Consider the following 27,326-nt stretch of genomic DNA (forward strand, 5'->3'; position numbering starts at 1 on the left):
CATATCAATGAAACGATAACTCAATTTACCAAAATGATAAGGAAAATCTTGTCTTTTTTACTGATTCTGATGGTGGAAATAGTTGAATTAAACTTTCAAATTAGTGGTTTTTTTCCGTAACATGTTTCACCCACTGCCTGATTCTTACAGAGAGTTAAAGAGTGATCAAGGGAGCCAAGATTCTAGCGGAAATCAAAAGAATGTAATCCAGGAATAAAGACCAGACATGGAAAACAGACATACACAACAAAGAACATATAATAACCAAAACCATACATACAAAGTAACAAAAGCAAATGAGAATCTCGGACTCCACTAAAAACTGGGAGCATGGACCAGGTGCACCGGCAGGGTAAGAATATGAATTAATGACAGTTAATAAGTATTTATAGTTTTGGTTCCAACAAGAACATATATACTAGAACAATATTTTTCAAGTGCAAATGCTCTTATATATAATATACAAATAACAAGTAACTTTATTTTAATTTGGTACAAACTGCTTCACCATTCATCCTAAACTGACGACAGACCCTCATCACTTATCCAAAATTTGTTGTTTTAAGGCAATATAACATTGAGTAAAATGTTATTTAATTCACAGTATCAAATAAACAATAATAACCAACTAGTATTAGAATATCAACACAAGCAAAATTAAAAAAAAACAACATAAAAATGTTTGCAAAGGAAATTATGGTCACTATTATTTCCGAACGATAATTAATGTCAGTTTTTTTTTTCAGAATCATGTTTCTATTTGCTTCCTCTCCGTCAACGCCCTTGATTGATGAAGGTAAACAGCAAATGATAATCCCTGAAAGACAAACGAGATATAGGCTGCAAGAAAACATGTCAATAGCTAACAAAAATAAACATACCACATCTTTTCTCTGGACGTACTTGGTAGTAAAGTCTTACTTATATACGTTAGGGCTATTTACACGCCTAATAACTTCTATGTAAACCATCAAATTTGCTTTGAAAATAATAAATCATCATTCCAAGCTAACACTACAAATGGAAACTTTCTTACTTGCCTCCCAAACATTTCCGACAAATTTTCAAATTGAGATTATTCTCAAATCCTTCAGTTTGTCCTAAACTCGTCATTTTCAAGGGATTTGATTCGTTGAAATATGAGTTGGGGAAGAATTTGAGGAAAATTTCAAATTGAGGGCCTGGTTCTTTTTCCAATGATGATAAGTTGAAAATATACCCCTGAAACATATATATGTCATGTGACGAAATGATTCTGTGACATTTAAACACAGGCGCAGTGCACAAGTTTTTGTCTTTAGAAAAACTAGAATCAAACAGGGATATGAAATATCATACTTGCACATAAGATTGAAAATAATTAAGAGTTTAAGGCTGTGTTTAAAGTATAACAAGTCATTTTTTTTTTAAATAAGTCTATATATCTCCACATTTTGATACATCGTCCGTAGTAACATGGCACAGCATTATCAACAAATTTATTGAATAATACAACCAATAAGAAATGGATTTGAAAAAAAAAATGAATTGTGCAGGACACTTTTATTTAAATGAGCACAAGATTATTTCTCTAAAAGTATTTAAAAATCTATACGTATGTTCTCCTATAAGAACGTGTATTAGCTTGCAGTTTTTTTTATAATATTGACAGAACATAAAATTATATTAGGGGACGAATATTTGATATTGACACCGGGTACTTGGAAGATTTTTCCGAACCAAATCATTAAATTTCACCATGTTAAGAGAAAAATAACAGATTGAACAAAAAGAAAAATGCTATTATAGTGATTTAAAAGGATCAAAATATTTATCTCAAAGTACCCTTTCATAATCAAATAGTCTTTCTCTAATTTCATTATCGCATATACATGAGACAGATTCAGAAAGAAATAGCAACATTACGTAAGTTAAGAATCAATAAAGAAAGAGGAAGTCTATATAAGTCATAGAATGAATATTAATCGTAAAAATAATAACATCGCCCATTTCGATTTCAATTTTCTTCGTGTTTCATTAATATTTAAATGCCAAAATTAGTGACGAAATTCCAAATATCACAGGAAATTTCTTCTGGTAAAATGAAATGAAATTTATTCAGAATTATAAATCGAAGGAAAATGTCAAACCTTCCCTCAAGAAGTGTAGTTCTCATGTTACATTTATCAGCTTAACGTCATTTTGCAAAGGAAAAAATGTACAATGTAAAAGATTTGATGTCTATTTCTACAAATAAAATTAAATTACAAACCATTTTACATTGCAAAAAAAAAACAGTAAGTCGGAAGTATTGCTGCGTCTTTATTATGTAATTTATTTCATTTAACTGCGAAGTCAGCAAATTATCTAAATAAGAGGCTCCCTGGAGTCTGAATCTCACTTAGTTCATGTTTCGCCTTTCAAGGGCAATAACTCTAACAAGGAGTTATCGTACAAATTTGAACCAATGAACACAATTGAACGCCTTATAATAAAATTCATTTCATTAATGGGTTTTTTTTTCTATTTATTATGGTTTTCAAGACATCGGATAAAGACAGTAAAACAAGAGGCTCCCAGGAGCCTGAATCGCTCACCTTGTTGAATTTTGCTTTTCAAAAGCAATAAATTAAACAAGAAGTTGTCCAACAATTTTGACTCAAGAAGTCTTTGGTAGGACTATCACAAGATCTTTTCAACAACTGAAAGTTTCTTTTAATCTATCATAGTTTTCAAGATATTGACTGAAAACTATTTAAAAAAAAAGTTTTGGAGATATCTGTGAAAAACTACTGTCTGACCCATACGTTCTATTTTTAGTAACGGCGGCCGTGTTTTTTTTCGACAAATCAAAAATTAGGATACTCCAAGGAACATTCACACCAAGTTTGGTTTCAATCGGTCCAGTAGTGTCAGAGGAGAAGATTTTTGAAAGAAATAACATCAAAAATAGCAAAAATTGTTGAAAAAGGGCAACAACTCCAACATAGCTTAACGGATTAAAACCAAAATTTGACCAGAGATAGATCTCATCATGCTGAACACTTTTACTAATGTAAGAATTCAGCTATACCTAACGGTTTAGGAGATATATGTGAAAAACTACTGTCTGACCCCTTTGTTCAATTTTTAGTAACGGCGGCCACATTTTTTAACGAATTAAAAATCCCCACTTCACTTCTATGCAGGATACCCCAAAGAACATTCATAACAAGTTTGGTTTCAATTGGTCAAGTGGTGTCAGAGGAGAAGATTTTTGTATAATTGTTAACGACGACGACGGACGACGCCAAGTGATAGCAATGGCTCACATGGCTTTTGGCCAGGTGAGCTAAAAATATCATTTTTCGCAATTCAATGACAATAGCACTAACAAAGAGCCGTCCTATAATTTTGTTCCCATACATACTTCAACGAAAGGTTATTTCAATTGGCTATGATTTTCAAGAAATTTGCTAAAAACTGCACAAAAAAGAGTCTTTTTTACACTTCAAGAGCAATAACAAAAAGTTGTTCTACACCGTCGACCCTATTGAGACTATAGTATCTTCAAGCTGGAGAAGGAAAGCCTCCTTCCTTTTTCTCTATCCCACATAGTTTTAGAGAGATATACCTTAAATTAAATGGCTTTACCCAATCCCACTCCCGTTTTGCAAATAAACTTTGTATTAAACAGATCGAAAGTCCACACGCATTTTTTCGCAGTATACCATAAGAGTTATTCAAGTCAACTTTCATTAAAATTTATTTTTTCCAGAGATGTTTCAAGAAAAATGTACAGATGACAAAACTGACGACGAGTGCCAAATAATGACAATAGACCTCATGGACCTGAGGGCGAAATGAACTGATATAAAATGTACCGAGTCATGCTTATTAGAATTAATGATTCTTTGCCTTTTAAACTATCTTAAACAAAATTTATATCCTACCTGATGACCCTTCGGGAAATGGTTGTTACCAACAGGTTGTTGTCCGGGTAGAATGAGACTAACTGTACCTTCCTTCTTAATATCTTATGACTTTTGAATTATATACGCTTTTAAATATCCCTTTACCTAGGTATAATTGGTAGAACGAAAAATTCACTCTTTTATAATATTTTGTTTTCGTATTGATTTTTGGAAACCACTATTAATCAGTCCTTGCTATGCAGTAAATTGAGACATCTTTATTACCACACCACAATCTTGATAATTTCCCAAACTCTTTGATGTGTCCTCTTTCAATCATTCAGTACATATAATTACCTGATATTCTGAAGTCCTATTTTCCCAAACTCGTGTCCTGCTCATCTATATTTCCGACCCTCTGTACTAATTCTCTCAGTCCTTCCGTAAATACAATTACCTGATTACCTTTTCTCTTACATTTTTCAGTTAATAGAATTAACTGATTGCCTGTTCTAGTAGATACAAATACCTGATTACCTTTTCTCTTACATGCCTTCAGTAGACGCAATTACCTGATTACCCGTTCTAGTAGATATAATATATCCGTTAATACAATTACCTGATGTTCCGCAGCCCTGACAAAACCAGAATTTGCTGATACTGTTACACACTTCAAGTGATCTCCTGTTCCAAATATTATCTATAGCAAAACAAAACCGAGGTTTTAAACAAAGAAACTGTTTAGTTCATCGCGTACCTAAAATGGTCAAGCGTCGGTTTCACAAAAAGTCGTAAGTGTGAAATTGATCGTAAATCATGACGTCACAATGCTATTTTAGTTTATGACGTCATTACTTACGATCAACTTTACACGTACGACTTTTTGTGAAATCGAGATTTGCAGGAGCTTAAATCAAAATTAAACATCAAGTGGAGCATAAAACATACATAATGTAGCAGACTGCTCTTTTATGTATTGTTAATGTCAAAAAAACAGGGTCTGGGTGTATGCTCCCATGACAGTTTTAAATCAAATTGATTTTGAGAGTATTTGTCGCTGGTTTGGTATCAGAAATTATAAGTTGCATATTTGTTTTGGTAAAGCAGATATGTTGCTAGCCCAAAGGACTGCGGGGATATTTTTACTAGTTCAAGTACTTTACTAGTATAAGGTTACATGTACAGAACTGCAGTAAATCTCAAGCCCTGATTGTGTCATTATACCTGTTTACATTATTTCTCTTTCAGTTACAGGCTCTCCCTTTGCTAAAAATTTTAATGACCATGTCTTATTATCATGTCAATTCCAACGACTCAACTAAAGAACAAATACCTTAGATCGTTCACGTATTTTACCAGTATTGGGTAAATGCTGTGCCCTTTTAGAAGGTTGATCAGGTATTATATTACACCTAGACAGCAAACTTTCAGCACGGTCTTTCTCATTTTTACCACCTAATGTTTCTAATATAGTCTGAAAATCTTCTACTGCGGTTTGGCAAACAAAAAACTGTTTACCTAGAAATAAAGAAGAAACGCTGTTGTATAATAGGATCATTAATATTTATGGTCTCGACTGGACATGAAACAAAGCGTGTATGAGATTTATCGTGAAGTTCAATGTTTGGGTCTTATCAAATCATAATCCCGTGAGGATTGCAGCTTCATTTACAGTAAAATTCTAAATTATAAAACTAACCTTTGGCATTAAATCTTACTTCAATCTGTCGTAAGTTTCCTTTATACAGACAAGTTATTAAACCTCCACATCGGTCGTTTAATGAAAGAATGATTTCTACTTCGTGCAGTTTTGTTTACATTTTTCGTCGGTGACAACTGTTATAAAGCTATAAAGCCACTGTATTATTTTACTGCTACGTTTCTGTCGTTCAAAGACTTTTTTAGCCCAGTTAATGTTTAACAACAATCCATGTAAAATAGCACCCACAAAATACCAAATCATCAAAACTACAGGCCAGGGAAACTAAAATGGCTAAAATGTAACAGTAGTATAAGAAATTGGAAATTCAGAGATAAGTATACACAATGTAAACGACATCACAAAATACAATTACAACAAAAATACTGATGGTGAAAAAAAATTGATAATTGAACTCGATCGCAAGCACATTCAATATGAACTAAAATAAACTGAGAGTGACATAACTTGCTCCAACTAAGTAACCACGTTCTGCTCCGCCAATGGCACCCGTTTCATTGCAAGTGACTAAACTCTGGAAAGCGTACATTTCGTGGGTTTTCAATCTGGTATTCTATAAAATCTCACTTCTGTTTTGTGCTTCGGTATTATTGTTCTAACTGCGTGATAAATACCTTCCAAATAACTCTCCAACTCTGGTAAAACAGGTGTTTGTCGTTCCTCTTCCGCCTGCAAGGAAAGAATCTTTTCCTTAAATGAATATTTACACCCTCCGTGTGTTATATTAGACACCAGTGTGATCATGGTTGTAATATCAAGATTGACTCGAGTTGTATCGATACTACTGTCTTCCTTATCAATAGAAGCATGACTACAGCTTTGATTGTTTATCTTCAACTCATCAAGACTATACACAGGAGCACTGGTCAAGACCTGGAGCACTGATTGCTTACTATCTGAATTTTGTAAAATTAAAGCAGATTCATTTTTCTGAGATAAATCAGACTGTTTATCATCTTTAGACGGATTTTGAAAAAGAAGATCAAGGGATCTACAATCGCTTTGCAACACTGTATTTCCTACTCCTAAATTCAATTTAGCAGTATCACCATTCTGATCAATAATGCATTTACTTTCATCCAAATTCAAATGTTTCAATCTTTCTGTATTTGATTTTGACATCAGTTCACTAGCACTAGGAATATCACAACAATCAGCGTCAGATTCACTATCGTTGTAATCACCGGTTAAAATAGCGTCATTGTTCATGTTGTTATTTTCGCATTCTGATTCATCTGACATATTTGCAGACTCGTCAATTAAACGCTGCAACTCCTTAGGAACGGGGATTCTTGTCCCCCAGACTGTGATTCCAAGTTGCTCCAGCGCCTCAGCCATGTCAAAAGTTACTTCGTTATAGAAAGCATAATGAACTTTCGGGATGACGAAGTTAACTGGGTGTTGTTCAGCACATTTCTTGTAATCTTCTGCCTGACGTATTATATCTCTATCTCCATACTGTCCTTTGCCTGTAAGATAGCCAAAATCTGTTATATCTGTCGACCAAAATCCGACTTGATATAAGATAAGTCTAAATATTTTTTAATTATTCAAATCTAATGACATTGAAAGTTATACATTTGATTATGAGCAACTCGACGGTGTCTCTAGAATATTATAAAATATACGGGTATTATTCCATTCTAATGTTCATTGTCCATGATTGCAGTACTTTGATTGAGGAAGTGTTGTAAATTATCTTTCCTTTATTTTCTTTCAGTTTTATGTGTTGTTAACTGACTTTGTCTCGGCTTTAAATATTTGGTATTTTGTCCTGGTCTCTTAAAGCTTTTACATTGATACATATGGTCTCTATACAAATACTCAATACTGCCGCTTGATATACTGTCTTAACACAGGTTTCATAATATATATATTGAATTTACTAGTTAAGTAATAAAACTCTCATTTAGTTTTTCTAACTAAATGCTTTCTTTTATTACGATTTTTTTATATTGATACAACTACTACATGTAACAGGCATTAAATTTGGGATCTTGTATGACAGGAGTATAATGAATACTGGGGACAGCAACTTCGAAGGATCCGATAAACAAACACGGGATCGTTAGCGGAACATTTAAGGTGTATTATTTTAAGTATTACCAGCCCAAATGAGGTGTAAAGCCTGTGCTTTTCTAGCAATGACTTTAACCCATACTTGGCAATCTTGTGCCACTACATCCACTACCAGATTGTCAACTCTTTCTTTGTAGCTGAAAGGACATAAGATTTTCTGGACGTTCGGCAGGTTGTTAATGGCGTGAAGTATTGCAGCAAAATGGCTGAGATTGCTACTTTTCAAATCATGCTCCCTCACACTATTATTCGGTTGATTTGTCATCTTCTTGCGTTTCTTTAACTGGAACGTAAATAGAAACAGCAATTCTTAAATAAAGTCAGAAATTAAAAATATGAATATTTAAGTGACAGATAATACACTGAATTGCAAATATAAATATTTAAGTGACAGATAACACATTGCAGGCATTGTTTTACGAGTGCATTTGGTAAAAATTGGTCAATGCTACACCTTAATCAATAATCAACGGAACCATGATTCTAGCGGAAATCAAAAGAATGTAATCCTGGGATAAAGACATGGAAAACAGACCCACACAACAAAGAAAATAATATATATATATATATATATACACACACACACACACACACACACACACACACAAAGTAACAAAAGTAAAATAGCAACTCGGACTCCACGAAAAACTGGGAGCATGGACCAGGTTCACCAGTAGGGTAAGCGTCCTCTGCTTTTCTAGTGATCATAAAAAGCTAAGTCCAGGTTAGTCGAAAGAGGAATGGAAAACTATGTCACGATGAACAAATCAGTTTTCATAGTGCAGATGGATACATCGTAACGATCCAAGAGTTCATAATGTCGACCATGAAACTTCTGAAGTGATGACTTCATTCTTGTAGCAACATAAACCTATTCCTGAGGCTTAATTGAAAGAAGTGCGTAGTTACGGCAAGCTCTGGCATAACGTACGAGTTGTGATATTAAAATTTCATACGAAGGGGCTGAAGGTATGTTGCCACAAATGAAAGGGAAATTGACAAATCGGAAGATGTTCCTTCTCTTGGATCGGATCAGCTATAAAGTCAGCCTCATAAGAGTAACGGAATAAGTAAGTAGAGGAGCACATTTGTCCCATTGGAATACCGACCATTGGTTGAAAAACGTGTCCACCTCACTGAACAAATATGTTGTCGATCGAAAATTCCAGCATTTTGAAAAATCTTCTTCAGTATATTTGGAAGATGAATTGTTTTTTGTATTTTATTTATTTTGTATTTATTTATTTTTTTTTTACAAAGTTTGGGAAACACTACCAAGAACTACATATCTATATCTAGATGTACCGCCTTTTTTTGAGTAACAACGATGTATAATGTTTTTCCGTCGGATTTGAACAGAGTATGGCGTATAGAAGTATAAAGAGTTTTAATGCTATTGTATTCTGATAATAATCTTGAATTGAGGGTTTCCAGAGATCTTTCGAATTTTCAGGGGCCATATTGAATTAATACTACTACGGGAGTAACACGCGTCGTGGTAGGACTGGAGACTCCCCTTGACAGCTGTGAATACAGAAGTTAAAAGTTTTGAATGATGTTTGGTGGAACATTCGGCAGTTCCAGCTATGTAGCTTTATTTCTATGGATTCTTGTGGAGATAAGAAATCCAGTACACAGACAGTAGATGACAATCATAGTTATGGAAGAGATACCAGTAAAGGATTGCACAGATTTATGGTTTTCCACTATATTTTCTTTCATAATAAACTGCTGCTTGAAATTTATCATTCTTAATGTCTATCGTATATATGAAAAAGAAAGACGATGAAGAAGAAATCATGTTGAACATAATTTTGATATAAATTTAATAGAAAGTCCACCGACAAACTCAGTCCTCGTCTTATGAATGCACTCACTGTAAACAGATCATATTCGAGCTTCAAAATAGAAACATAATACATATAAAGGCTAGTAAAAGTACACCCCTGCACTGAAAGCATAATTTTTTTTCTATTTCATAATGCTAAAGAAAGCGGTAAGGTATGCATGAAATAAAAAAAAGCATTAAAAATGTGCAACTCCTATAAATTAATTACCGACATCAACAATGGTGAAATCGTTATCTGTCATTAAACGCCTCGCAGGGAATCGTTGACACTGAGAAACAGTTTTTATATTGAGTAACTCCTAACAAGACATAGGATAATTCATTTGTATGGATCACGATAAGGAACGATTATTTTTCAAGTATCATGAACTGAGGTTGTGATACAAGAAATCCACAACGACTCTTCGTGCATGTGTTATGAAATAAGGACTCCAACCGCGTCATTTTATTGTGAAATACACAACGTATGTCATGTGCATAAAACTACACAACTATTCAAAATTATATTTTCAGGTGTAAACTAATTTTCATTTGAATCATTTTTTTCTATGGTAGATATGACCAAAAAAATGCGTGCAAGCAATGCCAAAAAGCTTTCGCTGATTATATCATAGTTCCATATATAACAAACCTGCAATATAATTACTTTATAAAATTTAAATTTCCAGAACCGTTTAATAATGTATGATCATTTTCCGAAAGCTATCAAATACCAATTTGTATTGACGCACAATAAGGCATGGTTCAACTACATCCTTCAATTATTACTCGTTTTCTAATATCATGACATATTAGGAACGGTTATATATTTCTATCTCTGACAAATATTTTGTCTTTTACCTATAGTCTCTGTCCCCAGCTGAGCATAAACATAATGGCTGACATTCAAGGACAGATAATTAAAATAGTGCTAACAATTTGAGTGAAAGTAACAATTCAATTAATAAACGTTGATCACTTCAAAAAATATTATTTTCGTCAGCTTCACGACGACATTTTTAAGGTCTAAGATACATGCAGTTTTTGCAACTTTCAGGATTATTTATTTCCTGTTTAATTTGATGAATTGAAAATAACTTAAACAAATGGACAGCCTCTCCTTTACACAAGAATCATTTGCATTAAGTTGTAGTCTTAAGAATCATTACAAAATGTTATACACCCGAAAAAAAGCTACACATTTTAATTTTTGTTATTAAGTTGCTTTTTAGGTCTATATGATGAAATGTGTAATTATTCATTGCAATTTTTCTGCTTTTAGGAGATAATCTACATTGAAACTCCAACAATTTCTATTGTATTTTAGTGTCTTTTACAGAGTTATCTCGCCCCGTGCAGGTCCGGGTGTTAAAAAAATAGGCCTGCAGCAGCGCTAAGCTTGCCGTAAAAGGTGACTAAATAGTGCTCAGTAACCTAGCAGGGGGCTAGGCGCTCTGCCCACAGAGCAACTTGGATGTGTGCCCCAGGTGGTGGAATGGGGTACCCCTGGCATGTTACATGCTGGGGTTGTCAGGCTATAATACGGAAAACCTGACCGCAAACCATAGTGGTGCACCGTGTAGGGAAAGATGTCGCGTTCCTCGCAGGTTAAAGAACCCTGCTGTGGTATTCGATAGGAGTAGGAACCATAGGAGGCTAAATTGCCCGACCTTACCCACCCCCCTTTTTTCTAGTGGCAATCAAAATTTGTCGACCCTATTATCCTTGTGTCCCATCCCATTTTTCATTTCATCATCATTTCATGTTCATTTTATTATCCATTTCATGTTCATCGTCTGAATATATCTGAAATATTGCTGCTCGGACGTTAAACCCCAACAAACAACAAACAAACAGAGTTATCTCCCTTATGTTTTTAATTTTACAGTACATTCTATATATTTTTTTTATCTCCTAAGAGCAGGAATTATATGAAAAGCCACGTTAACTTATGTTTAACATAACATTTTAAACAAAATATCCACACAAAAAAATATGTAGGCTTTCCAACCATGAATCACATTTTGCATGATTCTTATCAGGAATACTACTTAAGTTAAACAAGTACCGGTATCAAACACCAGCCATTTGCACTGATGCAGTAATATCATCTACACTATAAACAAGAAGTACAGAGAACCTTACACTTATAAAATACAGCACATGTGCATAAGATAATTGTTTGAAAAAACATTATTATCAAAGGTCATTCACAAAGAGTAATCATGGAACTCAGGCTGGGTGTCTTCTAAATGAAGAAATCCCGATGAAATATCTGTATTAAAGTAAGTTCTATTACCATTCTTTTTTGTACTGAAATTCTAGTAGAGTTGAGTCAGTGTTCCCCTCCAAACTGATTAGTGCAAATAAAAAGCTTTAATTTATTACGAAGCCAATATACATAGCTCTTTTATCCTACGAAATTAAATACGTGTTAACCTAGAAGCACTTTTCAATTATACAGCTCTCACTAAAAATAACATTCTCAATTTTACCCTAGAGACACCATAGCCAACAGATTAGGTGCTGACATTTAAATGAAAAATTACCATAAGAACTAAGCCGTATAACTATCAATCATGCTCCATAAAAACGCAATCAACTCTCATCAAGGAAAGCAAATTAATGTCTAGGGACTGTACACAGACATTTTTGTAGTTAAACTATGCCGGCCTAAGAACAGAAATATTTCACATGTTCTTTGTGTTATTCTCACAAAATTAATTAAATGCTTTGCGGAGCACCGCTGAGTTCGAACCCTGAACAAACTGGGCAAATATGGACACAGAGTTCAAGATTGATACGGCTCCAAATTTGATTGTAATTAGATAAATCATACAAAATATATAAAAATCAAAAAGAAGCTTACATAACTATAAAAAAAAATACCAAAATAAAACCAATTCATCAAAGTTTCATTACATTAATTTAAAGCATTTTGAAATCATTTTCCAAAGTTTCATGAAAATGGGTGTCGCCAATACTGAGATATAGTCCGAAAACTGTAGATCCCCCCTTTTTAAAACAAAGTCCCATAACTCTAAATTGTAAATTCTGAAATTTACAAATATTTAACGGGAGCTTAAGGAGGTACACCTAGGATAAGAGACTAAACTCATGAAATCAGTGTTATGTTTTTATATCATATTCAAATCAAAATAAAAAAACACTTCAACAAAGATTAACATTGCTGAAAGGGTTTTTGATTTACAGTCCAAAAACATTAAAATCACCTCTTTTGTACGAAAAATGTCCAAAAACGAAAAACAATTAGCATCCATCAAATGAAACAAATCACGAAATTTTCACAAAAATCAGCACTTCTGAGGTATAGTGCGAAGTGTAAAGGACTGACGGACAGAGAGACGGACACCCGTTTACCAAAACGGGTATATAAAAATACGCTGTATATGGTCTGTTGACAATGAATATAAAATTTAACCATTCTGATAGATAAATAATTTTCATTTTCTTTTATGCACATGCAGGAAAAATGGAAATAATATAAACGGTTTGGATTGGGCTTAGAAAAGTTCCACCTACCCCTTTTGATAAATTAGTCTATATTTTACTGGAAATCATGAAAATACTGCTTTACACAAGTGATTTTAAATTTGTTCCGTTCTGGTATATATTTATATTTACCATAAGACCTTTTTAAAAATAATTTTCAATCATTAGTGGGTCCGACTTGTTTTGAAATATGAGTGCTATGAAGATTTAGGGCTCAGCATTTTGATACTACATACAAAATTATACATCTATGTGAAACTATAAAAGCATAACCTGAAAAGACAGAACTCTTAAGTGTCATTTTTTGTAAGAATTAGGCAAATTGGGAAAAATCAGAATCATGCATGTCAAAACCGCACCAATCTGACAATATTATTTCACTGAAGGATACTTTTTCTATTTGAAAAGACCATTATTTGGACTCTGCATCTGTGTATTCATTGGATTTTCTCAGATTGTTTTTCAATAAAATGTTAGAAAAGTGACGTGTTCGACAGAGTTATCTGCCCTTGAAAGTTCATTTTTCAATAAAATTATAAATCAAAGCACCAACTTGATATGGATTTTCTTGTCTTTTTCCTCGATTCAGATGGTGTAAATAGTCAAATTAAACTTTCAAAATGGTGATTTTTTGTTCATACCATGTTTCACCCACTGTCTGATTCTTACGCAAACTGACACTTAATATAGTAAACTACTGGCAAATAGTTTCTTCAAGGTGCGTAATTTGCTATCAAGATGCATCAAAAAGAATACCGCTTGACCTGATGCACTTCCAATAAGTACATCTTTTTGTTTAAGTGGTAAATATAATTGTATGTAATAGTTATAATTGTAGCGTTTTATTTAAACAGCCATCGCATCATTTATTTAGTTAATCATTAAAATGAATTTTTCAGAATAATAATCAGAAAATGTCAAACCATCATATAATGCAAGTAATTGAAAATAGATTTAATTTGTATCCTTCTTTCCATAATTGCTTATCTGTGATCCCTTATGTATTGAATTTGTCAATTTCAGCGATGGTGTGACGCATACCAGATTTAGGGATGTTGCCCCTTGTTATAAGTTGTACATTATAACAATTATGACAGAAATTATAAAACTAAAACTTTTTCTAAATAAACAAAGCATTGGTGTCAAAAGGTGCTTTTAAATATTTAGAATATAAACAATTTCTGTACTGCTGTTCACAGAACTAATGGAACTTCAGTTAGTAATTAGAAAGGAATTATTTTGGGTGATCCTTTCAATATCTGTTTTTACTTTTGCTTATCTTTTGTGTTTGATCTGATCTGATGTTTCTCTTAGTTTCAAAACAAACGAATGAAAGTCCTGCGGTCCTTTTCACAAAAAATCGTAAGTCCAGCGGTCCTTTTCACAAAAAATCGTAAGTGTAAAATTACTCGTAAGTTATGATGTCATAATAGAGTTAAGTATTGTGACGTCACAATTCACGAATACTATTACTCACGATTTTTTTGTGAAAAGGGCTGCAGTGCAGGGGCGTTTTCCCTAATTCAAAATTTATCTTGCCCTTCATATCGTACCCCTGTCAACGAGTGGGTGGTATATTGGGATGACCCTGCCCGTCTGTTTGTCCATCCGTCCTTCAAAATTTTCGTCAAAAAAAATCTCAGCTCCCACTGGATGGAATGATTTCATATTTGGTATGTGGTTTTAAACACATAAGCAATACTTTGTTTGTCGTTCGATATACCCTTGATGTACGAGTTGGGGTACCTAGTTCGTGCAAACATGTTTAAACCTGCCTAGTTACAGCGTACCAGATATAAATTCTTAAAACTGAAATCACGTGCACATTTGGTTAACTCAAATAGCAGTTATTACTGTTACGGAAGAAATAACCACTGAATAGTAAACAGCTTAGTTCGTATTTACTTATAACATTGCCTTGTAAACTAAACTCATTAGTTTGATGGAAGGAGCTAGCGCTGTGATACAAATGATGGAGATAATGGAAAAATCAATGAGGTTTTTTTCTCCCTTGGAAAAGTATTTTCAACAAGTATATAGATCAAATCTAATTAATATGAACATCACGCCTGTCTCCAAGCGGATCAAAGAAAATTAAAACCTTAAGTTGGCTTCTCGTTTTCGTAACAGATTCGTGATAGGAAATCTAAATTATACATATGAAAGCAAATAGGTTCATGGACGGGACAAGATTCAATTTAGTAATAGTCCATCCATAGTACCTTTGAGCCATTAATAACTGGTGAAATACGGTAACACAGGCAATAACCGGATATATTTTGTACAATTACTGACCATAAAAAAATATCTGATGTGACGTCACATACGGAACTACCTGAAAGTACGTGAATGACCCTGCTTCTAATCAAAACTTTCTTTATTTAGCTCACCAGACCCGAAGGCCGATGTGAGCTATTGTCATCACTTGGCATCCGTCGGAGTCTTTATCATTGTCGTCCTTGTCGACGTTGACCAAGGACAATTTTCATATCTCTTCTCATAAACTATTGGACCGATTGGAACTAAACTTGGCATGATTGTTCCTTTGATCCGTGAAAAACATTGCTGCCGTTACTTAACACAGTAGTTTTTTTTTGCAAATATCTGCAAAAGCATACGGTTTAGCTTATTTCTGACAGGGGGTCCAGTGATCAGCATGATGAGCTATGTATACTCTAGCAATGCTAAAGGTTATCTGGCAAGCCATTTTCTGACTTGGTGCCATCCTAACCTCTAGCATCTGACACGTTGAAAGCCACCGCAAATGTGAATTAGCTAAACATGTGTTTTAAAATATTTTAAGTCTTTTATTTGCATAAAAGAAGTTTAACCTAACGGAAATCGAGCGATAAAAATCATAAATATATATTATATATCTAGAAAACATTTGTAATGAAGACAGTTGTCAAAATGACCAGCAATTTTGAATTAGGTCACTAATTTTACAGAATACAATATAGTTTTGACAAAACGGACTTTAAGATTGTAAAGGCAATACGTTGGTTAATTTGATATGTTCGTTTAGCAAAAGTTAAAATCTGTAATTTTATCAACCGGAATTACACTCAAAAAGCTAAAAACCAAATATGAAGTTCATTTTAACTACTTCTACAAAGGATTTCCAGGATTGCTGGATTTTCTCATCAGGTAGGTCATTTGTTTTTCTCGATTTAGTCACCTTCTCCAGTTTAATGGTAAAGAAACTGTATAAAACGTTTTAAATGGTAAATAGTTTACTATAATTCTACCGATTTCAAAGAATGTCGGAACGAGCGTTATGCAATATGGCGCTCGGAAGTAAGAGGTTGGGGTATGGAGGAACGGAATTCCAACATCTTACGTTGTAGGAGTAAGCTATGTATAGATCAATCAAATTTCAGCAGTGGTGCAACCAATGTACTTTCGTACAATTAATAACTTGCGTAACATAAAGTAATCAAGGGAACCAAGGTTATAGCGGTAATCAAAAGAATGTAATCCAGGGACAAAGACCAGACATGGAAAACAGACATTCACAACAAAGAAAATAAAGTAACTAAAATCATACATACAAAGTAACAAAAGTAAATGAGCAACTCGGCCTCCACTAAAAACTGGGAGCACGGACCAGAGTTGAGGCAGTGTTCGGATATTAATATGCATTTTGTACTGCCACTGAACAAAAAAAAGTTGCTGTGACGTCACAAACGGATCTACCTGAATGTTACATACAAAGACCAATCAAAATTATTGAGTTTTTTCTGGCTAGGTTTATGTTGGTGATGTTTTAGTAAAATAATAATAGTGCACATAACTCTGTTACACAAATTACTACATGTACGCTCGCATTTTTCCATGGTTCTAACCCTTATTTATATCTTACAATTGTTTCATGTCACGTCCGTGCACCATTACTGTCTTTCTATTTATAAAATGATATAATAATAATAGTTTATATATATATAATTACAATTTTACTTAGTATGGTGTATATAAAACCAGTATCCAGGCATTCTGGAATCTCTTTTATACAATAGTACTATCACCAAAACACACCATACTTCCTTAAACTTTGTGTATAATGAAAGTAAACATCTCATGCCAAACACAAGCTGATATTCAATTAAATATTACCATAAAAATAACATCATCATGATTTTACAATCAAACATCAAATCAATAGGGCATCCCTGGAGATGTAGAGTTACTGGTTTATTTTAAGAATGTAAAAAACATAAAATCAACTCCATATATTAATCAGGCAGAATTAATAATAGAAATGTGTTCACAAAAAATGATTCTATGTTGGACACATGATGCTAAACCCTTTAAACTTAATTATCCCTCCTTGTGTGCATCCAACCATGATTATCCACTCTATATTCAAGCATATGTGACCAAATTTTAGTATAAAATTTCATTAAAATCAATTGAAATATTTAGAAAGAGTTGAACAGAATTTAGTTAATACCCTTCAGGTGTTGAATTTCTTGCAGAAATCAGACAACACCTATCTTCCTCTTTTTCACATTTACATGTGATATCTAAAACTTTTAATAAAGTTTAGTTTAAATCCATTGAATGATTTAGGAACAGTTGTGCCTACAAGGACTAGATATGTGGACAGACCAATGGCCCTTAATCTTTGTCTGGTGGGAGCTGGGGGTAAGAAAAAATGAGTTTTTTCCTGAGCTGATGGATTGAAATAAAAGCCGCAGGACTGGATCCAGACACTTTGAAAAGGTGGGGTGCCAGTCAAGGTTCCTCAGAAAAAAGGAGGTGCTAGGACATTATTTGCCATTTTTTGTCAATTTTACACATGAAAATGACAATGGGTGTCAACCCCCTGAACCCCTTCTAGATCCGCCACTGAGCCAGGCATAACTTCAATGGCTTATGATTAAACCAATGCAAATATATTAATCTGGGGATCATTATTTTATTAAAGGGGCACCTGTCATGTAAAGGCATGAAGGCAATGAATGATTGCAAGGTAAAGGAATAAGACCACAGTCTGAGACTACTAGCAAATTTGTGATTGGCCACTTAAAATTTGTCAACTGGCACCTTAAAACTGAATCCTTTTAAATGCAGTGTTTATTATCCATACAACAGTTGATTCAGTTTTTCCCACTCCATTTAAAGTCTTGAGCCATTTACCCATTAACAAATGTTCTATGGACTGCATACTTATCCCAGTTCCAATAATATTTGTGTTTTGACTTCTAACAGACATTTCACTTTTTAAATCTTCCTTTTATGATTTAAGTCTCATTACTCTAAAAAGAGAGACCAATTTATAAAAAAAACTAAAGGGAGCTCACATCAATAAAAAAAAATTATAATTCACCAAAATTTTATTGAAATTGATGTAGGGACTTTGGTATTATAGTCCAAAACAGAAAATCACCTGGTTTTTGTTTGAAAAAAAAAGACCCAAAACTCAAATACCAAAAAGCTGAAATTGATAAAAATTAAAAGACAGCTTACGTCAATTCAAAGAAACAATTAACTGAAGTTTAACAAAATCGGTGGCAGCTTTTTTTAGATATTGTGCAAAGTGTGAACCACTGATGGACAGACTTGGGTAAACCTTAATACACCCTTTCTTAATTGACATGCGTATAGAAAAGGAAAAAAGAAATATATATGTACTTTCTCTGCCTTATTTTAATGTTGAGTAATACTTCATCTACAGCATCAGGTCTGCCTGAGAAATTAATTGAAAATATCATGTAATTGTAAAAAAAGTATTATTACAATGTTATTTATAGAATATCTAATCACTTCTGCAGTGTAGTTCAAATTATAATTCATCAATTGCATATGACATCAAATACAAGGGAATAAGGTTTATATGGTTCAAGATAAGTAAGTTCAAACTGGTGGTGGTACTAATTCTCCAATATATGGTCAGTCCATTTACATTTAATACTGTGAAAGTACTTTTAAATTTGTGGATACCAACTTTCATGGATACGAGAAAATACACAAGTTCATGGATTCTTGAATTCGTGGTTTTGAGGTTTTCAGTACACACATCAATGGGTATCTGCTTTTCGTTTGGAACTGAAGTTCGAGGTCTGGCTCACCCACGATAACCACGAAAATTGGTACATCACAAACAATAGTTCTTTCACATTATGTCCTTTTTGACCAATGTGACTAGGACAACTTATAGATAAATTAGCTTTTCCAATTTAGAAAATGTGACTAGGACAACTTTTAGATATATTAGCTTTTCCAATTTAGAAAATGTGACTAGGACAACTTTTAGATAAATTAGCTTTTCCAATTAAGAAAATGTGACTAGGACAACTTTTAGATAAATTAGCTTTTCCAATTTAGAAAATGTGACTAGGACAACTTTTAGATAAATTAGCTTTTCCAATTAAGAAAATATCATATATGGATAAGTTTAAGCAAACATTTTCAAGATAATTTCACCAAAAAACTTTCATTTTCACAAAATAATACTACTGAAAATTCAACAAGATGATACACATAATCTCGTACCAAGTATACCCCAACTTAACCATTTCAGTCAAAGCTGAAAAGGGAGACACAGTAAAAATCATGATGCAAAAGTAATATACCAAATACCTAAGCATTCCTTGTAATATAAGCTAGGGAATCTATTTTGAAAATCTTCATTAAGTGCCTGCTGAAAAATACTTAGTCAATCAGTAAACAGAAAGGAGAAGGAACAAGAAAAAAGGGAGACATGGTACAAGTCATCATGCAAAAACAACATATTAAATATCAAAAGCATTCCCTTAAATAGAAGCTGAGAAATCTGTTAGGAAATGTGTAATGGATGAATTGACGATCGGACAGACAAGGTATTTGCAACTGAACCACCACACTAATGAATAGGGGTATAAAAAGCATTCAAATATATGGTATTCTTTTAACTTTTGGTGACCATAGCAACAGATAAAATCTTGTATTCGTATACATTTTGTACCATTGCTTTGTCGCCTCATTAACATTTTCCATTATTACTAGCAGTGACATATAATGCAGAATAGCCATGGTGTATGGGAAAAGAAAGATAACTCCTATTTCCAAAGTAAAACAGAAATATTTGTCAAAAGTTCCATACATCAGTAAAATGATACAATATAATCAGTGTTAAATTTTAATAGCCAATGTTAGTGTGATGTAGCTTACTTCTCCAGAGTATGAAAACATTACCTTAGTACAGCAAATAGTCAAAAATATGAAAATAAAATCATTATTTCACTCATTATTGTTTACAATAAAAACCAATATCAACCTATAATATGTATTAAGTAGTACTCCAGCTAAGAATCATGCAAAATGTGATAATGGTTGGAAAGCCTACATATTTTTATTTTGGATATTTTGTTTAAAATGCTTTAGTATACAGAAATTAACATTTGGTTTCACATATAACCCGTGCTCTTAGGAGATAAAAATTGTATAGAATGCACTGTAGAATTCAAAAGTAAGGGAGATAACTCTGTAAATGACACTCAAATACAATAGAATCTATTGGATTTTCAATGTTGATTATCTCCTAAGAGCAGGCAGATCTAAATGAATAATTACACATTTCATAATATAGACCCATAAAACAACTTAATTACAAAAATAAAAATATGTGTAGCCTTTTTTCGGGTGTAACACATTTTTCAGATTTTGCATGATTCTTACAAAGACAGCTACTTAAAGAGCAAGTAAAAATGATTTCAAATGACTCAGAAGTAAACAACGCTCACAAAATGGATGTTGCATGTTTAATTGGTTTATAAGAGTACATGTACACGATAGTTCATTACCCTTTTGGTTTGTACATGTATTTATGATTTATATATTAAATATACATTTATTGACAATTTTGGCATCGTACATCCTTTATATTACTGACCAACTCCATTCAGGAACAGGAATGTGTCATTCATAAAATGTTGTGAAAAAGCCATGTAGCCATGTGCATGTACTTACTAGTAATTTATTATCCAGGGCATTGTTTAACAAAATATTTGAAGACATGCGTACACATAAATCATCTACAAACCAATGGGACTTGTGTGCACATAAGTCTTAAGTAAGCTTTGTGAACGATGCCCTGGTGTATAGTATTTAGAATCATGTCTCTAAATTGTGGTAGGATTGCTTTTTGATCCATGTATTGCAGGAATATCCTATGCTTCCATGTGCAAATATGTGAAAGTAAAGATTTTACAAGAAATTGAGTATTTTTCCCCATAGTTTCAATGCATACAATTTTGTAGCTAAAATGGTTGCAAGGTTTTAAAATGTAACAATAAAACAGAAGACCAACATGTAAATTTTTAGCTTGAGATAGCCAAAAATATATGGCCTATATGATATTTTGGAAAATAAAGTGAACTTATTTTGGCCTTTATTTACTCTATATTGACTCCAATGTGCAAAAAGAAACAGGGTGAGTACAATTTGTTATCACTGCATATCAATGTACACCCTGAATACTCACTGACAAAAGGTACTTCAGTTCAGCTCTGCATTTTTTCTCTAACTTCCTACCATCTTTTAGTTCTAGTTTCTGACACTGTGTAATTAAATCTTCACAAGTCTGTATGTAGATATCTAACATCTCATCAATGCTTCCAGGAGATAGAGTTGTGGTGCTACTGGTTGCCATAGTATTGTCTGTAAACATAAATTTCATAAGATTGCCACTGGTAAGAATTGAAGAAACTATCGAATAGTGACACATATAAAAAAACATCAATTCTTTATATACTATGTCTGTTTTGGTAAGTAAATTTTAAGAATGATTAACTCAAACCTCATTCTCAATTGTCAGAACAAATTTACCAGTAAAACTTGCAAAGTCATTTTTTTAAGTACCAGTCCACATCAAATTAAGAGACAGCCAATGGTAAAGTGATTCATGGTGTAGTAAAACCCACCAAACAAACGATACTCTTTCAGTCTACATATGCTGTATTTTCATGTAACGATAATTATTTCTGTATTCAGATCTGCACTTTTGAGATAATCATACATTTATCTCCCACTAAAATCAACCAAATCAAACAAAATAAAAAACGATAACTCTTGTAAAATGCCAATTTCATGTACAATCTATATAATTTTCATTTCAAAAGTGCAACAACCAAATGAAAAACTAAGACTGGTCATGTGATCTGTTAATACTGTTTCTGAACAAGAAATCAAAATGAATTCTGTGGGTTTTTGACGTGGATGAATCACCTTCTGTCTGATTTTTATAAAGACTTATACATGTTATACTTAACAACAAACTGATGAACTAAAACTTTATGTTGAAACAACTTCATAAACTTACAGTCAAAAAATGAAATATCCTTCAAAGATTGGAAATCAATTTTTTTTTAATACAATCAAACATATCACTATTTACTGCTCAGAAATCACTTAATAATTGATGACTCTAATAAATAAACCCAAGTATCACCACCAAAAACTTTGTAACTAAATCAAAACAATGATTTGTACATCCAAATTACATATTTTTACAATTGTTTGGACCCGAAAGTGAAACAGTAAATAGTCATATGTTCAATTTTATTTGAAAAAAGGTGAGTTAAAGCGAGGCACCCACAAATCAGGCATCAACCTTTTCATGTCTATATACTAGTCTTGGCTGTATATTTGATAGTGGGAGTATACAGAACCTGAATTGATCCCTGCAACAAAAATTGTGATCGGTCATCGATCATCGATCAACTTCCGGTCAGTCATCGATCCGCCAAACCGATCCATTTTACAGGTGATCGCATCATGTGACCACACAGTGGTCACTGTATTTTACGGTTTTTGTTGTTCTCTTGGTCAATTTTACACATATTTACACAACGTAATAGATTTAAACATAAATTTTTCCGCGGATAGGTTCAAGGACTGTAGTAACAGGTTTTCCAAATATAAATAAAGGTACACTGGTAACTCCAACTTCTTTTTATTTCATCAATAATACCAGTAATTAATCATCAGAGCTACTTTTCTAATTTTTCATGTGGAAAAAGGTACATTGTATATTGTGTACTAAGGTACCATTAGAATATTACTGATGAATTTGCAGCAAGATGGAAAATAAGTTAATAAAATTGACTTCTTTTCTTTTGAATAAAATTATAAAATAATATTTTTTTCTACTGATTATTGTCATTCACCTCAGTAAATTACTACAAACATAAAATGATGCATTCTACTTAAGTTTCATACCAACCCTGTATGTAAAGAAGTGATTTATGAAACTGCAACTCTAGTGCAGAGTTCCAAATCTATCTGTGTATATTAAATAAACTGTACAGGCACTAAAAAGATCCTGTGCAGAAAAGTGTACATATTAATATGTACATGTATTTTGCATTTCTATCTGAGGTGTTCATTGATTTCTAAGATCTGTCTGACTATGTCTGGTAAAAATTGAGTCAGGCCAGTAAAATTTTTAGGTCCACTGTACCATATGTCTGATTATTATTTCTGTGTTAAAATGATAGGTTATTTTTATTAGTCAGACCGAATATATATACTTGATGGCATTAAAGTTCAGGTTACCAGCCAAAATTTTGCAAAATGAAAATTTTGGCGCCATTGCTAAATTAATGTAACAACCAAATACTACATTGTATGTTTAATAAAAGATCAGGCACTTAGACACCATCACAGGATGAAAGCATGATTGAGTAGGTGGGAAAGGAGTAAATATAATAAGACCTTTTTTAGTTCATTATCTCACAATTTTAGTTCCAAAAGTTCATGCAAAATAAGGTACATGTATTTAGAAAATCAGCCAGCTGATGCTGTATAGAGTACCTGATACAGCAGGCTACTGAAACATTCCGGGTACCATTCTTCATTTATATTACACCTGTTTACCATAACATATATTACAACTGTCTATGTATAACTATGCTCAACTACATTTCAACAATATATCCACCAATTTTCAACTTTTTAAGTTTTACAAAATTTGACCGAGTCAACCTCAGGTGTGCAAAACAGTGAGTGCGCCTAAATGTAACTGTATAGAGTTCCCTTAGGGATGCAGTGTCAGTGGGTGGCCAAATCAGAAAACAGCTCCGGACACTGAATACTTAGAAGGACTAATGAAAAATGTGTCCTGGTTTAGCAGTTTAGCTAAAATTAAAATTGAAAGTCAGGGATATTACACAATTCCTGTCTTAAAGTAGATGGAACATAATGATCACATTTCAGCAAACTCTTGGTGCACAATGTTTAAATAATACCTTTTTGAAAGAGTATGGTTAATGATAAATATGAGCTAATTCCTCTCCAAGAATATTCTGTTATGTTGCAACATCTTGATCTGTAGTAACATGGGAAGTGAAACGACATCAGATTAAAGGAGTGTACATTTCGGTCCTTGGATCGGTCGACCCAAAGTAACGTTAGAAAAAGAATATTGACGGATCCAGATCTAGAGATTTATAAAATAAAAGCCCAAACTTATCATCTCAATTCTTCCTTAAGAAAAATGCGTGAAAAAAATATGCATCATAATACAATGTTAAATAAAAAAAAGCTTGATTCTGATAAAGTGATATTGAATCAAAGCTTGATTCTGATAAAGTGATATTGAATCTCAGCTTGATTGCAATTGGTCCCACGTGTCGATTGGTCCACAGTGAGGATAAGCCCCGTGATTGGTCTTTGGTTTAGCGGACAGACACCAAACACATACTTACGTTAGTAATATTAATTCCTGGACAAACTCGTGAGAATGGAAAGCCTTGACGAAAAGTAGCCATTGTAAATTCATGAGGGAACTATGGCCAGAAGCCGAGGCCAGAACAAGAATTATGCGACATCGGAAGGAGAAATGGAGACAGCTTGGACGAGACCCCGGACGGGAGACGGAGGAGGTCAAGAAAAAGATACTTGGACAGAATGACAAAGTTTAGAGGAAAATGACAGAAAAGGTTGAAAAATGAATATGAAAATAAAAACGGAAAACTGTCATATTATCTAATAAACCTTTAAAGTAACCATTAAAATGATAACGACTTCTTTTACAAGAGAAAACAAAGAAGCTGAAAAACCTTAAGTGCTAGAGGGTCATTGAATGTTCGCCTTGTGAGTATCACTATTTGACGTCAAAGAATTAAAAAAACTGGACATGAAGTATCAAAGCAATACTTATGTTCAGGTTGGAGTCGATGTCTGTTAAGTATTATACATGATTAACCAGTGGTATGATATGGATGTTAAGAATATATGTGTACAGGAAAAGTCTTAGGTCGTGTCGATCGTTGACACCTCAAAATATTGCACACCACTGTTGTAAGATGTTTAATATGTCTCTCTGTGTCTTAGTGAAAATTAAGTTAATTTTCTTGTTTATATACAACAGTTACTTTGACAACAGTAGTGTACACAATTTTGAGGTGCTAACGATCGACACAGAGCTGTGACATCCTGCACACAAATATTCTGAACATCCATTAATCAGGTTCTTCACAGAAATTCTGTTACGAATGACACAGATTAAGACATTATTGTCCCATGTGCGTCTTGGTATATTTGTCGATTTTTTGGTATCAATGGGAGCTCACGTTTGAACAGTATAAAAAAGGGTTAGAGGAAAAAAATAGTGCAAGAGATGAGAAAAGTAACCCATGTTTCGTCCCAACAATTTAAATTTAAAAATTCAAAATCAGACCAAAAATTTAAAAAGTCGATATTTTTTCAAGTGTGACCCCTTCGACCCCTTACAACTAGAAACTAGGAGATATCTGAAATCTGATTGAAAAAATGCAGGCAGGGATTCTTATGGGGAAAAAACTGAAATCAGACTAAAAATAAAAAAGGTAGATTTTTTCGGGTGTGGCCGTTTGACCCCTTAACTCGAAAACCATAAGAGATATCTGAAATCTGATTAATTTGCAGGCAGATTTTGAAATCGGATCAAAAATTTTAAAAAAAGGTATCCAAGTTTGGCCCCTATATATAACTTGCAACCGGCCCAATACACAAAATCTTATGATACAAGAAATTCAATGATTAAAATCGAAAAAAAAAACAAACATTCTACATGGGTTTTAATAAAACACATATTTTTACCCTTTTGAACCCTTTTTCTAAAACGGTAGGAGTCAGAAAGTCCAAATTAAATAGGAACCTTCTTTTAGTGATTAATAAAATCCAGTGGCGGATCCAAAGTTTTAGGTAAAGGGGGGGGAGGGGGCAAAAATAAATTTTTGATATTATCATCGGCGAGGGTCACGAAGTGAGTGTTTTTCATGATTTAACACATACAAACAAAAAATTCTGAAAGGGGAGGGGGGGCGGGTCCCCTGGATCCGCCAATGAAATCATATCAAAATTACAGAACAATTTGTAAACCGCAACTAAAGTTATTGCATGGAAACCAAGTGTCCGCAGACGACGCCAACGACGACGACTGTGCCATAACATTTTACGACCGCAAATATTTTTGTAGGCGTAAAATTGAAAGAGAGTTTTCATAAATGTAAAAACCATTCACCAAAGTATTTTTCATTGAAATTGCTGAACAGGTTTTTCAGTGAAAGTCCGAACACAGAAAATAATCCCATTTTTGAACGAATAAACTCAAAAAAGAAAAATTGGAAGTTAATTAAAATCCAAAAGGTATACCATAATAAGTTCCATCTTAAAAGACGGGCACATAAAAAGGGGGTGGCAAGATGTTCAAAGTGGCCCAACTCAGTTCAATTGTTTTCAATTTTTTGCTGAGAATTGAACTCAACCTGTATTTCATGGTACATGTACTCAGCAGCTGTGCATAGTTATAATCAAAGTACTCATGTGCTGAAACAATTTATATCGATAGTTTAAATTTTTACGCCTCAAATAATCGTCAAATTGCAAAAATATGGAATATAAGGATCGGGTTTCTAATTGAAAAGTATCTCAACACAAGTATTTTGTTGCAAATTGTTAATATTGAACTCTGATTGCGAAGTACATAAAAAAAATACACACACCAAACTTAATGATGCATCTTAGTAGTGCGCCAGTTTGCGTATTTTCCAGATTCAATATCGTTTAATATGGTACACCTAGATGAATGAACACAGAACTCTATGGTTTATTGTATAATTGAACTACAAACTAAATTCTAGCAGGAATTTCCTAGTTTCTAAATTTTTAAATCAACATTCAATTTATCGACCTGTAGGTCGAAACTGTCTATCTACAGGTTATCGCATAAACACCTATGTGTCATGAAAAAAAAGTTTACTTTCTGGACACCTAGTTCGAGAGACATGAACATTTACATAAACGCCAAAGTCTTAGAATATAATTCCAACAATTATAACTGGTGCAGGAA

The 27,326-nt window shown here is 33.2% G+C and overlaps 1 protein-coding gene across 2 annotated transcripts; it reads right to left on the reverse strand.

The window, feature by feature from the left end:
• Positions 1-577: 577 nt before the first annotated feature.
• Positions 578-24,356, reverse strand: LOC148603133 (UPF0415 protein C7orf25 homolog). Of its 2 annotated transcripts, XM_088551521.1 has the most exons (8): positions 24,241-24,356; positions 21,477-21,652; positions 20,165-20,188; positions 7,699-7,954; positions 6,207-7,061; positions 5,206-5,390; positions 4,492-4,572; positions 578-817 (listed from the first exon to the last, which is right to left on the reverse strand). In XM_088551521.1, the coding sequence occupies exons 1-8, from the start codon at positions 24,347-24,349 to the stop codon at positions 749-751; spliced, it is 1,755 nt and encodes a 584-aa protein (XP_088407647.1). In that variant the 5' UTR covers positions 24,350-24,356; the 3' UTR covers positions 578-748. The 2 variants fall into 2 exon arrangements, with proteins under 2 accessions (XP_088407647.1, XP_088407648.1); XM_088551522.1 differs by lacking the exon at positions 20,165-20,188.
• Between the last annotated feature and the right edge of the window lie 2,970 nt (positions 24,357-27,326).

The sequence above is a fragment of the Perna viridis genome, chromosome 11, assembly GCF_037379345.1.
Source record: "Perna viridis isolate PV_CMFRI_1.1 ecotype Kerala chromosome 11, ASM3737934v1, whole genome shotgun sequence".
NCBI classification, from domain to species: Eukaryota; Metazoa; Mollusca; class Bivalvia; order Mytilida; family Mytilidae; genus Perna; species Perna viridis.